This window comes from Zosterops lateralis (genome assembly GCF_965231275.1).
Source record: "Zosterops lateralis genome assembly, chromosome: 20".
Taxonomy (NCBI): domain Eukaryota; kingdom Metazoa; phylum Chordata; class Aves; order Passeriformes; family Zosteropidae; genus Zosterops; species Zosterops lateralis.
This window is the reverse complement of record NC_139780.1, coordinates 166,698-178,326: the sequence shown is the minus strand read 5'-3', so window position 1 is coordinate 178,326 and position 11,629 is coordinate 166,698. Positions and strand designations below refer to the sequence as shown.

The window sequence follows — 11,629 nt, the reverse complement described above, 5'->3', positions numbered from 1 at the left end:
CCTCTCCTCTGCCTCACAGCCCACCCTGGCAGCTGCCGTCCTCGCTGGGCAGGACGCGGTTCGGCGAGGTACCCCGGGATAGCGAGAAGGGCAAAATCAACGCCGCCCCGGCCTGAAGCCGGAACCCGTTAAGCAGGTGGGACGCTCGGGCCGGGCCCAGGCCGAGGGGTGCAGCCTTAGGGCACCTCCCCGAGCGGGCAGCGCGGGCTGAGACCTCTGGCCGCCCCCGTCCCCACGGGGCTCCCTCAGGGCCGGAGCCTCCGCGGCGCCGCCGGGCACGTCAGACCCCGCCCCACCCCGGTGCCACCGAGCGCGGATGCGCCGGCGCTAGAGCGGCACCGGAAGCAGCTGCCGGAAGCGGCCGTTTCGTCCCGCGGGGCGATGGCGGCTGGCGGCCCCTGAGGCGCCGCCATGTACTCTGGTGCCGCTGCGGGACCGCCGCGTCGGGACTTCATCTCTGTCACTCTCGGCCCGGAGGAGGCGGTCGGGGTCGGTGGCTACAACAACAGCAAGGCCTGGCGGCGGCGCTCCTGCTGGCGGGTGAGGGACACGCGGGAGCTGTGCGGTACCGGGGGTATCCCCGGTGTGGGTGTGGAGGGTACCCGGCCAGGGGAGAGGGCTGTTGGGCGGTCAGGAGCGTTCCTGGGCTTAGGCGCAACTGGAGTGTCATGCGGAACCTGGCGTGGTCCCCCAGTTCCGAGTCAGGCAGAGGCCACGGCCGTGGGGCCTGGGGCGCGCTGGGCTCTGCTCTCGGGGTGTCCACGGGGCTGCTCTTCGCGGGGCGAGGCGCCGACTGCCTCAAGTGGCTTCACCTCGTGTCTTAATTTACACGAACAAAGCTGAGACGGAGTCATACGGTAAAATCCTGCCCTCTGCTAGTGGACATTTTAGAGGCAACGCTGCGCTCTCTGGACAGGAATAAAGGGAGTGAGGTTTGGGTCTCTGTGTCTTTGTTCCCTGTCTTAAGGTTTAAGGGGAGGGTCCTGTCTTCTGCCCTAGGAAAGGGAGCAATTCTGGTTTCAGTGTGAAAGCTGAGCATGAGGAGAAGGGTCCTCTGGCAGAGCTCTGGAAAGTGACCTCGTTTGTTTGTGGGTAGAATGGGCAGGCCATTTTCATGGGATGGCAGTTTTGGGCTGGAGAGTCTTGTGTGGGAAAGAGTGAGTCAGAGGGACAAGATAACCTTTGATACAGATAGAAGATGATGTATAGTCACCTATAGAGGCTTCAGAGGTCATCAGATGAAGTGTATGAAGAGCTTTTTAGGCACACAGTTCTCTTTTTATTACCAACTAGAGAGATATGGGCCCAAGTCATCACCCTTCATTTTATACTTATTCTTTCTGAGCAAAAAACCAGTAAGATGGTGGTGACTGCCCTCTTGTTCCTTGCTCCTACCCTTTGCAAGACACCACAATTAAAGCTTCTTTTCTTGTCCTACCCTGATGAGCCACAGAGCTGCTGCATTTCAAGTGTCTTTCTGCAATGGGGAGAGGTCATACAGTTTGCCATGCAGGCAGAACTGAGGATGACTCAGGGGGACCAGCATCTTGCAGTATCCACAGAGAAGGGTGTACAGTATTCCTGTACAGTCAACAGTGCAGGTGGAAGGCAGGAAATTGCGCTGTGGGACTCACAGTGTTGAGCACATTGACAGTTCTGCACTGAAACATTCCTCGTCTCTGGCTGTTGCTAAGAGGATGAGAACTGTGGGAAGTACTGTGTGGTTTGTGGGAAAGGTCATTCCCAAGTGTAGCATTGGCAATGAAGTTCCCTCTCTGTATACCCAAACCAGAATTAGTGAATTTCAGGAGGACTGTTGGAAAATTAACAGTGATGATTTAGCCCTTAATGTTTAACTCCAGCTTCTCTCTCTGTAAATGGAGGTTAATGTACACTGGCCTCTTTCAGATTAATGTAATTTGCTGTCAGCTTTTCAGTGGTCGTTGCATATAATCTAGTGCTAACAATACATTTTTGCCCAGGACTGAGCTTGAAAAGATTGTGGGTTTGTCTTGTCTGTTGTTGTGATGTTTTACTTCAATTTCACATTGCTGCAGGTTGGTATCTTTTTTTTTTTTTTTTCCTTCCGTGGTGCAGAACTTGTGTGACAGTTCCCATGCTTGTCACAGCCAGGATACCTGACTTCTGACTTCTCTTTCACAGACTGACAGAATATTCTGAGTCGGAAGGGACCCACTATTTAAGCAAATGGCCCATATGAGGATTGAACCAACAACTTGTCCAGTGATTGGTGCTCAGCTTATTTTGAGCCTTTCTTCTTTGTTGCAGTAACATTTTTAGTTTTCCTACCATTTTCTTCTGTTTCTAGTTTTGAATGTGCAGTCTGCAGTCCCTCCCCAGCCAGGAGGAAGGAGGCTTTTGGCTGACTTTCCAGGTCACAGCTGGGCAGGTGCTCAGGTCATTCGGTGGAGGTTGTGATCAAAGTCAGCTGTAGTTGAAACTTGCTGGGAGTCTTGGCATTTGCAGGTTCTGAGGTTCTTGCAGCAGGTGGCTCTTATGTTTTTGTGAGCTTCCTGTGCTAGCTGGTTGGATTTCTGTTTTCTCTGTCATCAAAGAAAATAAGCAATGAATATATGCAGTTGGAAACAGGGTAAAATTAAACCTACTCAATTTTGTGGGTTTTAATCTGAATGAACCAATAAGAGTTTCTTTTTAACCACATAGGTTCTTAATGTCATGCTAAATATTCTTTCTTTCACTTCTTTTCTCTTCTAAAGAAATGGAAGCAGCTGTCCCGACTCCAGCGGAGTGTCATTCTCTTCCTGTTTGCGTTCTTGGCAGTGTGTGGAGTAATTTCGTACACAAGCGTGGGGGAAGCATGGAAAAGTATGTGTTCTGTACAGCTCGCAGTTGCCAGAACGAGGTGTTAAGAGTTAGGAGATTGTGTAACTGGTCTTAGAACCAGTTTTAATTTCCATTGGTAATGACTGGGTGTATTTATTAAAGTGCATTTCTGAGATGATTTTATGTGATGTTTGAATGATGTAAGGCTTAATCAAAAATATATTTTTGTATGCCTTTTCTTTCTTTATCTTGACTAGAGCAACATTTTGTTTTAGTTGATGTCCTGGTTTCAGCCAGGATTGTTAATTTGTTGAAATAGCTGGGGCGGATGGTGAGGAGGGCTGTGGCTAAGGCCTGGGTGTTGTCCTGTACCACCTCAGTCATTGCTGGGCATGGGAGAGGGGAGAAAGGGACTCTGTGCTGAGGGAGCAGGGGTTCCTTCTGGTAGAGAAAACATGGCAGGGGCAACCGCCTTCATGTAAATTGTTTCTTTTTCCTATACCTTTTGTTATTAATACTGTTGGCCTTACTGTTTGTTTTCTTATTTCATTGCTGTTTCCAGTAAATTGTTCTTTTCTCAGCCTGTGATCTTTGCCTTCTGTGCCTCCAATTTTCAACTCCTCCACTCCAGATGGAAAGCTGGGGGGAGGGGGAACAGACAAGGGAGAGAGTGGCAGTGTGGTTTTTGTGGTTTCAGGGAGCACTGAATTGGGGAGTACCATTCCTAAACTATGACAGTTGATTAAGATTTGAAGATTTTGAGTGTGGTTTTTGATTATGTTTGTATGGTAGATACAGATAACTCAAACCTAACTACTAGAATAAGATAATCCTCTCTTGGTTTTGACTGACTGTCAGTTTAGAAATTCCAAGCATTTGTGTAATACTAATGCACATTTACCTCTGATACTATCTTATTAATTGTATTGAAAAAATGAAAAAGTATAAATTTCAAAAATCCCCAGCCTCCTTTTATGTTAGGGAGAGGATTAATACCAAAAGATGCTTCGTATCTAACAATTACTGTTTGTTTATCAATGTTTTGTGAATGCAAACAGTTTTTGGAGGTACATCTACTACTTGAATACAGCAAACTGTTATAAATTTCTAACTGCAGCCTTAACTGTTGATTCCTTGTGCTGAGTAGTTTCGTGTGTCTAGGTATAACAGACAAATCATTGGATGATCAGAGAACAGAACAAGCAATTCCTAGATTAAAGCTGGCAAATCCAGTTGTTCTACCAGCACCCCAGAAAGCAGATGCCAACCATGGAGACTACCCTGAGCTTTCATTGCAGGTAATGTGAGAATAAATTAGTTTTCTAATGCCACAAAAAGTTTGTGAAGGCAAAGAGTGCTTGGTTCCAACAATTATTGTGGAGGAAGGAGTTAGAACTTGCAATAAAAGTGTACTCTTGGTGGAATGTTGTCCTCTCAGGAAGGGTTTTGGTGTAGTATTTCTTGGCTTTATCTTTTTTACTTGCATGTTCTGTATGCTGTTTTTTACTCACTGCTCTGCCCAGGAGTACCAGGACTTTAGGTCACAGTGACCTTTTACTTGAGGCTTCACTCATGCTATGTGCATTGGTCTCCACTCTTGGGAGGAGCCTGGAATCATGGTTTGTCTGGGAGCTTGAGAAATAGCATCAGAAAGAGCACATGGTAGGAGGTTTTCAAGGGTTAGTTTGTAGGGAATGCAGTGGGAAAGGAATGTTAACTGACTGTGTAAAGTAGTGGAGCAAAGGAATACTGGTTACTGTGTTGTTTGTCATGGATTTATCTCATGGATTCAGAGGTTTTCAGTTAATGAATACAACATTTTGTATTAAATCTTTCCTTCATCATGCAAAAATGTACATGTATTACTGTATAGTAATTCTTTTAAGAAGCAAGAAGCATTTTTGTATGAAGCATTCTTCTTGCTCACTTTTGTAAATTTACTGTGCCTAGTAAAATGGAATCAAGTACCTTTACACTCCTTTGTCACTGCCTTGTGTTAAACAAATACCTGGTAGCAGTAGAGGTAGTTTAGAAGTAATTTATCAGTGTAAACTTAAAGAACTGGATGATTTTACCAAAAGTCTAAAGCAAACAAAACCACAAGATATTTAGCATACCTTCCATTCAGGTCAGAATTCTCTTGCTGCAAAACAAACAAAATAAGATTTATCTGAATTTATGTTTAATACTGGAATGATGTTGATTTATGGTTTGAAATTTTACCATCTCTGCAACTTACCAAGCACTTTTTTTCTTTCCTTTATATTCTCAGAAGCCACCAAAACTGCCTCATGTTCGTCGCGGTCCTTCCAATCTTCAGATCAAGGCACCACAGAGAGACACGAGGCTGAAGACCCGACATGATACCATGAGGGCTGTAGAAGAGTTGGTTGAAGCGGAGAAAACAGAGAAATCCATTATCAGGTAGAAACGTTTCAGGCAAGGTGCAGTGCTTCCCCCTTGCCCCAGCCAAGATCCACTGAGGGTTGGAGTGAAAATTTTAAGGGCTTTTTGTTGTATGTGTCTGAGGTTATGTTCTTTCTTTGCATGGGTTTGCTCTCAGGCCTGGCCTGATAGCTGTTGATATTACTCAGCTGATAGATTTCATTTTGATGAGTGTGCAGTTTCTCTCATTTTACTGTTTGCATCACACAGCTGCAGAGGGTTTGAAGCCCTTCGAGGCTGGCTGTATTTCTAATGCACTGAGACACTCTTAAAGTTAAGAGAGATTCTCTGTGTCCAGAGGTTTCTGCTCTTTGTTGTAATAAATGTTAATGTAACTGTATCAATATAATAGTGCTGCTACAACTGTTTTTGTCCTAGGGCAGGTTTGGAAAGTGATAGCAGTGTCAGTGCTGCTTGTGAGTTGGTGCCACTAAACACAGTGGGCTCAGGCCGACCAGGCAGAACCAATGGATGTGTATGTAGTTGTGTGTGTGCAACACCATGTGCTTCTTTCTTACAAGATATCTCATCCCATTTACAGATTTAGTAGTATCTTTAACAGGTCATCTGGGCTTCTATGGATATGGAGGTGTTTTGATTTGGGAATAAGTGAAGGAAAGTAACGTGGATATAGAAAAGACTACTATGTGGATATAGAAAAGACCACTAAAAGTTCAGCAGAGGTTCTTCAGACTTGGAAAACAAGGCTTGGGGGTTTTATGTGTTTATGTTCTCTTTAGCACTGGCTCAGATGATCTGATCACAGCATCAGAACTCTATCTGGCTCAGCATTTTGGCTGTCAGCATTGTCTGAAAGTGTTTTGTTCTTTTGCTTTTGCTTGTGCTGTAACTCACAGAGTGAAACAGGTGGTAACAAGAGAACTTACAAGAGCAATGAAAACATAGTGAAGACTAGTTACAAATTTAAAGAATGAAAGTAAGAAATGAAATACGGCATTTATTTAAGTCAGATGTGCTGACTGTAAACAATGTAGATTTTAAAGGTCCTGTAAGCCTGGTTCCCTTAAGAAGCATATAATGGGCTCAAAGGCAAGATACCTATATATTAAATGGTATGGTTGAGATTGTTTGATCTTGATATGAACTTGGCTTGACTTGAAGTCCATTCTGAAATCTCTTCAGGAGATTCTTCTAAAGAACCTGTAAAAACTGACTTATGACTCTGTGGTGGCAGAGAAAGTTTGTGATCCCTTGATAGCAAAGTTAGTCCTTTGAGCTTCTCATCCTTTCTGCTTAATCATGAGTTTTGTGGTCATTATTTATGTGGTACTATTTAGCATTAGTAGTTACTGTGGTATTTCAGAGCTGGTAGATAAGAAATTGCTTGTAATACAGCATTTTCAGGTGCTTGATTTATTTGAAGAATTTTTTTATTAAATTCCTTTGCCAAGATATTTAATGAAATTCCAAGAGCTTGTAACACGTGTTTCTTAATCAAATAAAATTTCTCTGCAAAGAAAATTTCTTTGAACAGAAAACTTACCTAGTGGGCAACATAGTTATTTTGATCCCTGATACAAAATCTAACTTCTGTTTTATCAAAGCATTGTGTGATGAAATGCAGAGATAAGTCCTGTTCATTTGAATGGTTTCATGTGAACAAAAAAATTATGTCTTAATTACAGTCCCTTGTATTTGCAGCTGGAGAGGAGCAGTGATAGAACCTGACCAAAGCACTGAACCTCCATCCAATAGAATAATGGAACCAGAAAAACCTTCATCTGTGGAAGCTGAAGACCAGAAAGAACCAGGTAAATAGGATAGCTAATGATTTTTGTTGTTGTTGTTTGCTTTCATGGTTTAAGTTGTGCAGATTCTCTCCATACACATTATTTAATTTATTTATGTAGATTAAAGGAAACAAAAACTGTAGGAGAGATTGCTTACCTAGAGCATCCTAGTTTTTCAGTGTTATTTCACTATGCCAGCCTTTGTTCTTGTTAGTCTTCAGAATTCGAAAATAAATTTTAGAGACAAATCTGCAAAATATAGCCTCTGGGAGGAGGCAGGACAAAGAAGGAGGGCATGAAAGAGAGACAGCTTCCTTTTCAGCTGTGCCTTTCCTTTTGTCCTGCAAAAAGTGACTTCCTCCCTAAACTAAATGGAAGTGGTTTTAAGGCTCACCAGAAAGCTGCAGAAATTGTTCTTGATGTTGCTGTGCTTGTGGAACAAAGAACCTATTGTTCCTTTTCCTGGGTTCAGAAAAGAAACCGGGAAGTTGTGGTGTGATAAACATGGCATATTTCAGCGTGATGTATTTGCACTTTAGCAAGCTCAATATTTATGAGGTTAGTTATGCTGCTTGTTATTTTCCACTCTAGAAGTCTTTGTTCCTAATTTTTCAAAATTTCAGCTAACGGCTTGAAATTTTTCATGTTCAATGTAGGCTCCACTTCATGGCAAATTGCAAGCAAAAATCAGTACAACTATGGAAAAAGACATGGTTTTGCCAAGATGAAAAATGTAATTTTCTTTCTATTTTGATATTAAATAGAAAATTCAATAGAAATATTTTTGTAGAAGTGATATTGAAATTAACAGAAAGCACTTAGTAAGAGTGGGAAGATGAAGAAAAAATGTTAAGTGTTGAATTAGCTGAGGTTTTTATTTTTAAGCATATGTATTCAGCACCTGAATTGCCATGGATCTTAATCTGGTACTTCCTGACTTTAGTCTCTTTGAGATTTAGTGATACTCATCTACAACTGTGCATGTGATTATTTTAATGTTTTATTTGCAGAAGTGACAGTTTTGTTGCCAAGGAAAATTTTCTGTTTCCACTTGGCTGAATTGCTGACTGGAAACACTGACTGGTTATTCTGCAGAGGAAAGGCTGTTCTGAAACAAATAGTGTGAGGGTGGTTTTTCCATTGCAGTGATCAGTTAGTTTGGAAGAAATTTTATTTTCGGTGGAATGCAGTAAAGTAGTGCATAGTAGAGTTCCATCGGTGCCCTGCAGAAGTCCTGAGCAAGGTGCTGTTTCTCCTTTGCAGTGCCCATCAACGAGCGCCAGCTGGCTGTGATTGAAGCCTTCCGCCATGCCTGGAAAGGGTACAAGGATTTTGCCTGGGGCCATGATGAGCTGAAGCCTTTGTCCAAGTCCTACAGCGAGTGGTTTGGACTTGGGCTTACCTTAATTGATGCCTTGGATACCATGTGGATTTTAGGCTTAAAAGAAGGTAATTTTTTTTTTCCTCTTCCATTTTTTTCCGCTCTAAATTAATTCCTTAATTTCTCTTCAGGCAGTGTATATTCAGAGTTCTTTCAGGGGGCTCTGGGACTGGTCTGACCTGAGCACAGGGGAGTATTATTACATGTGGCCTATAAATATAGTTTTCCTGTGAGTGTCAATACATACATACATACATACATATATATGTGTACACAGTATATATATATGGTAGAATTTGAGGGATGTTTTACTAAAGTTCCTGGTCTTTATTTCTATACTAAAACCTCTGTGCCATCATACAGCCACTGAAGGCTTTCTGCCCATCACTCTTGGGTAGTTTGCCATATGTTCCTCTCTTGTGTTTTATCACATCTAATATCAATATTTCATATGTGGATTTAAGAAGGCTGTTTCTGTAATGAATCCATGGGTGGAGAAAGGGAGTGCTCAGTACCTCTTTCCTGAATTGTTTTGCTGTCTGTATTTTTGAGAGTTTTTCTGGAAATGACAATGTTAGAAAACTTTTGAACAGATTTTAAAAATTAAGCCAAAAAATTTTGCAATTCTCTTGCAAAAAACTGAAATGCTTAATTAGTGTTTAAGGCCATTTTTTTGTTGTTGATTGTTTGGGTGTGTTTTTTTGTTGGGTTTTGTTTTTTTTTTTTTTTTTTTTTTGGTTTTTTTTTTTTTTTTTTGGTAATGCAGAGGGGTTTTTTAATGGTATTTAAAAATTCTGGAACTGTATCCATTTAACCATGGTAGATAGCCACCTTTGTAAACTTTTATTGATCTTGCAGCTTTTTCTGTGAAGATAGGGAGAAGAGAGCTGCCAGTGAGGGTACAATAAATACTCAAACTATTTCATGGTTCTGTCTCTTCTACCTTTGAAGTTTGGGTAAAATAATGTGTGTGCCACTCTAGGCCTGAGCAGGCTATCTTGAAGTTTGATCAAGTTGTCAGTGTGCTGCTCTTTTTTTTTTTTTCCTAAAATATTGTGAACTGAGTTGAGTTTTTAAAATAAATTATTAGTATTAGAGATGTGTTGAAAATGGGTTCTTGATGAGGGCTTTTTTCTATTTTATATCAGTTCTGCTGACTGTCTTAGAAAGCTCCTGGGGTTTCTTTGGAATAACAACTGCTGTGTGAATGGGAGTTCTGTTTGGGGCTAGTCTTTCTTATCAGCTGATGAATGCGAAAGCAGAGAACTCTGCCTTTGCTGTTGTACTGCTGACAACACTGGAGGTTTTTAGTAATTCTTCTCAATGTGCCAAACATCCTGTATTTGCCCAGCATCCCAGACTGGAGGGTGCAAAGCCATCCGTTTGCTTCAGAATTTATCTCCTAAGGAATGTGTTCAATTTCTGGCAAACTGGTTGTTCTGCTGCTTCTCACAAGCAGGAGTTTCCAGAAGCTGTGAGATTGCTGGAATAGCTCAGCCTCCAATTGTGAGGGCTAAGATGACTCATGCACCATGAAGACACCTTGTTCCATAGCAGTCATTGAGTGATGCTGCTGCTAAGCTGGTCGATGAACCTAATACGGCTTTTCTTTTAATCTTTCTTTTGAATTAGTAGTGTGATAAGCAACCATTTTTGTTTCTAGAGAAAAAAATTGCAATGTACTGCAGGAAGCAGGCTCCTGAGGACATTGCTAGGCTAAAGCTGTTAACTGAAAATGTTACCAGTTATCTTGATAGATAACAGCTTTGGTTGAAAAAGATTTAATTAAAACTATATGACTTGGTGGAAGTGTAACTAATTATCTGACAAGTCAAATGGATGGGTTTGAAAGATTTTAATTTCTGCACTATTTTAGTTAAAAATTCCTCTATTTCTTTTTTCCTTAAACTATTAAGGACTTTCTGTTTTAGTGGGAATTTCTGTCTGTATGCATCTGTGGTGTATGCTGAATAAGAATTAAGCCAAATATAATGAAACTTCTGTCAGCATGTGTTCTTCATTTTAATTTTCCACCTAAAATTATCTCTGTAGACAAATACAAATAACTGTCATCAATATAAGGAGTACTCATGTCTTTAGTTGTTGGAACATGCCAGAAGTTCATAACTGAATTACCTTTTATGCTTTGCAGAGTTTGAAGAAGCAAGAAAATGGGTAGCAAATGATTTAGTATTTGATAAAAATGTGGATGTGAACCTATTTGAGAGCACTATCCGTATTCTGGGTGGCTTGCTGAGCACCTACCACCTCTCCGGAGATAGCCTTTTCCTGGAAAAAGCTGTGAGTGATTGGCCTTACAAATGAAACTGGTTTTTGTATTCCATATTGGACAAATGAGAATTTGCCCTTTTCTGAGGGAAAATTCCTCAGAAAGTTAATCAATGCTTCTTTTTAACAGTTTCATATTTAAAATGGTGGGAAAGGCATTTACCATTAAGCTTTGAAGGCTGCACCTCTGCTCTCTGTACAAGCTCAAAGCCTTGCTGTGTTTGTCACCTCTTTGTCGCCTTTTCTGATGAATGGCTGACCATCACAAAGTTCATGAAACAAAAGAGGAAATAAATGATTGGCAGAGGGTATTGGTTGTCTTTTGTTGCCCTTTCTGTGTGTCTTAACAGCATCAGCCACCTCATCAGATCAGCTAGATCAGCCAGTGACTGTGTGATAGGGATTGCAGCCTCAGATGAGGCCTGCAGTGGTAAGGACAAGGTGAAAACTCTGCTCATTACTATGAATAAGTTAATGACTTTAAAAATTTCTTTAATTCCTTGCATCATCTAAAACTAAGCTGCTGTTCTGTCTTTTTCTGTCTGCTCTGTGAAGAAAATCTAATGGGACGTGCATGTGTATATATGTATTTTTGGTTTGTTTGTTGTTTTGTCCTGTGCTCCTGGGTTTTCTTTAGAAAGACATTGGAAACAGGCTTATGCCAGCATTCAAGACCCCCTCCAAGATACCATATTCTGATGTCAACATTGGTCGGGGCACTGCACATCCCCCTCGCTGGACATCTGACAGCACTGTGGCAGAAGTGACCAGCATTCAGTTGGAGTTTAGGGAGCTCTCTCGTCTGACTGGAGATGAGAAATTCCAGGTATGCAAGAATCAGTTGGTGTCTCTTCCGTTTTCCATTTCTCTGGAGCTCTACCACTGGACTCTCCATTGGTACTTGCGGTCTCAGAAGTCTTTAAGTTATGATAAATAAGTTGTGAAACTCTAGACAAGA

General features: G+C 41.6%; 1 protein-coding gene across 1 annotated transcript in view; it reads left to right on the top strand.

Annotated features, from left to right (window-relative positions):
- Positions 1-360: 360 nt before the first annotated feature.
- Positions 361-11,629, top strand: part of MAN1B1 (mannosidase alpha class 1B member 1) — a 19,081-nt gene continuing 7,812 nt past the window's right edge. Inside the window, exons 1-8 of the mRNA XM_083875987.1 lie at positions 361-540; positions 2,739-2,847; positions 3,967-4,103; positions 5,078-5,229; positions 6,913-7,022; positions 8,265-8,450; positions 10,535-10,683; positions 11,309-11,497. Of these exons, the coding sequence (XP_083732113.1) occupies positions 412-540; positions 2,739-2,847; positions 3,967-4,103; positions 5,078-5,229; positions 6,913-7,022; positions 8,265-8,450; positions 10,535-10,683; positions 11,309-11,497 (1,161 nt within the window). The 5' untranslated portion in view covers positions 361-411. The remainder of the gene's footprint in view (positions 541-2,738; positions 2,848-3,966; positions 4,104-5,077; positions 5,230-6,912; positions 7,023-8,264; positions 8,451-10,534; positions 10,684-11,308; positions 11,498-11,629) is intronic.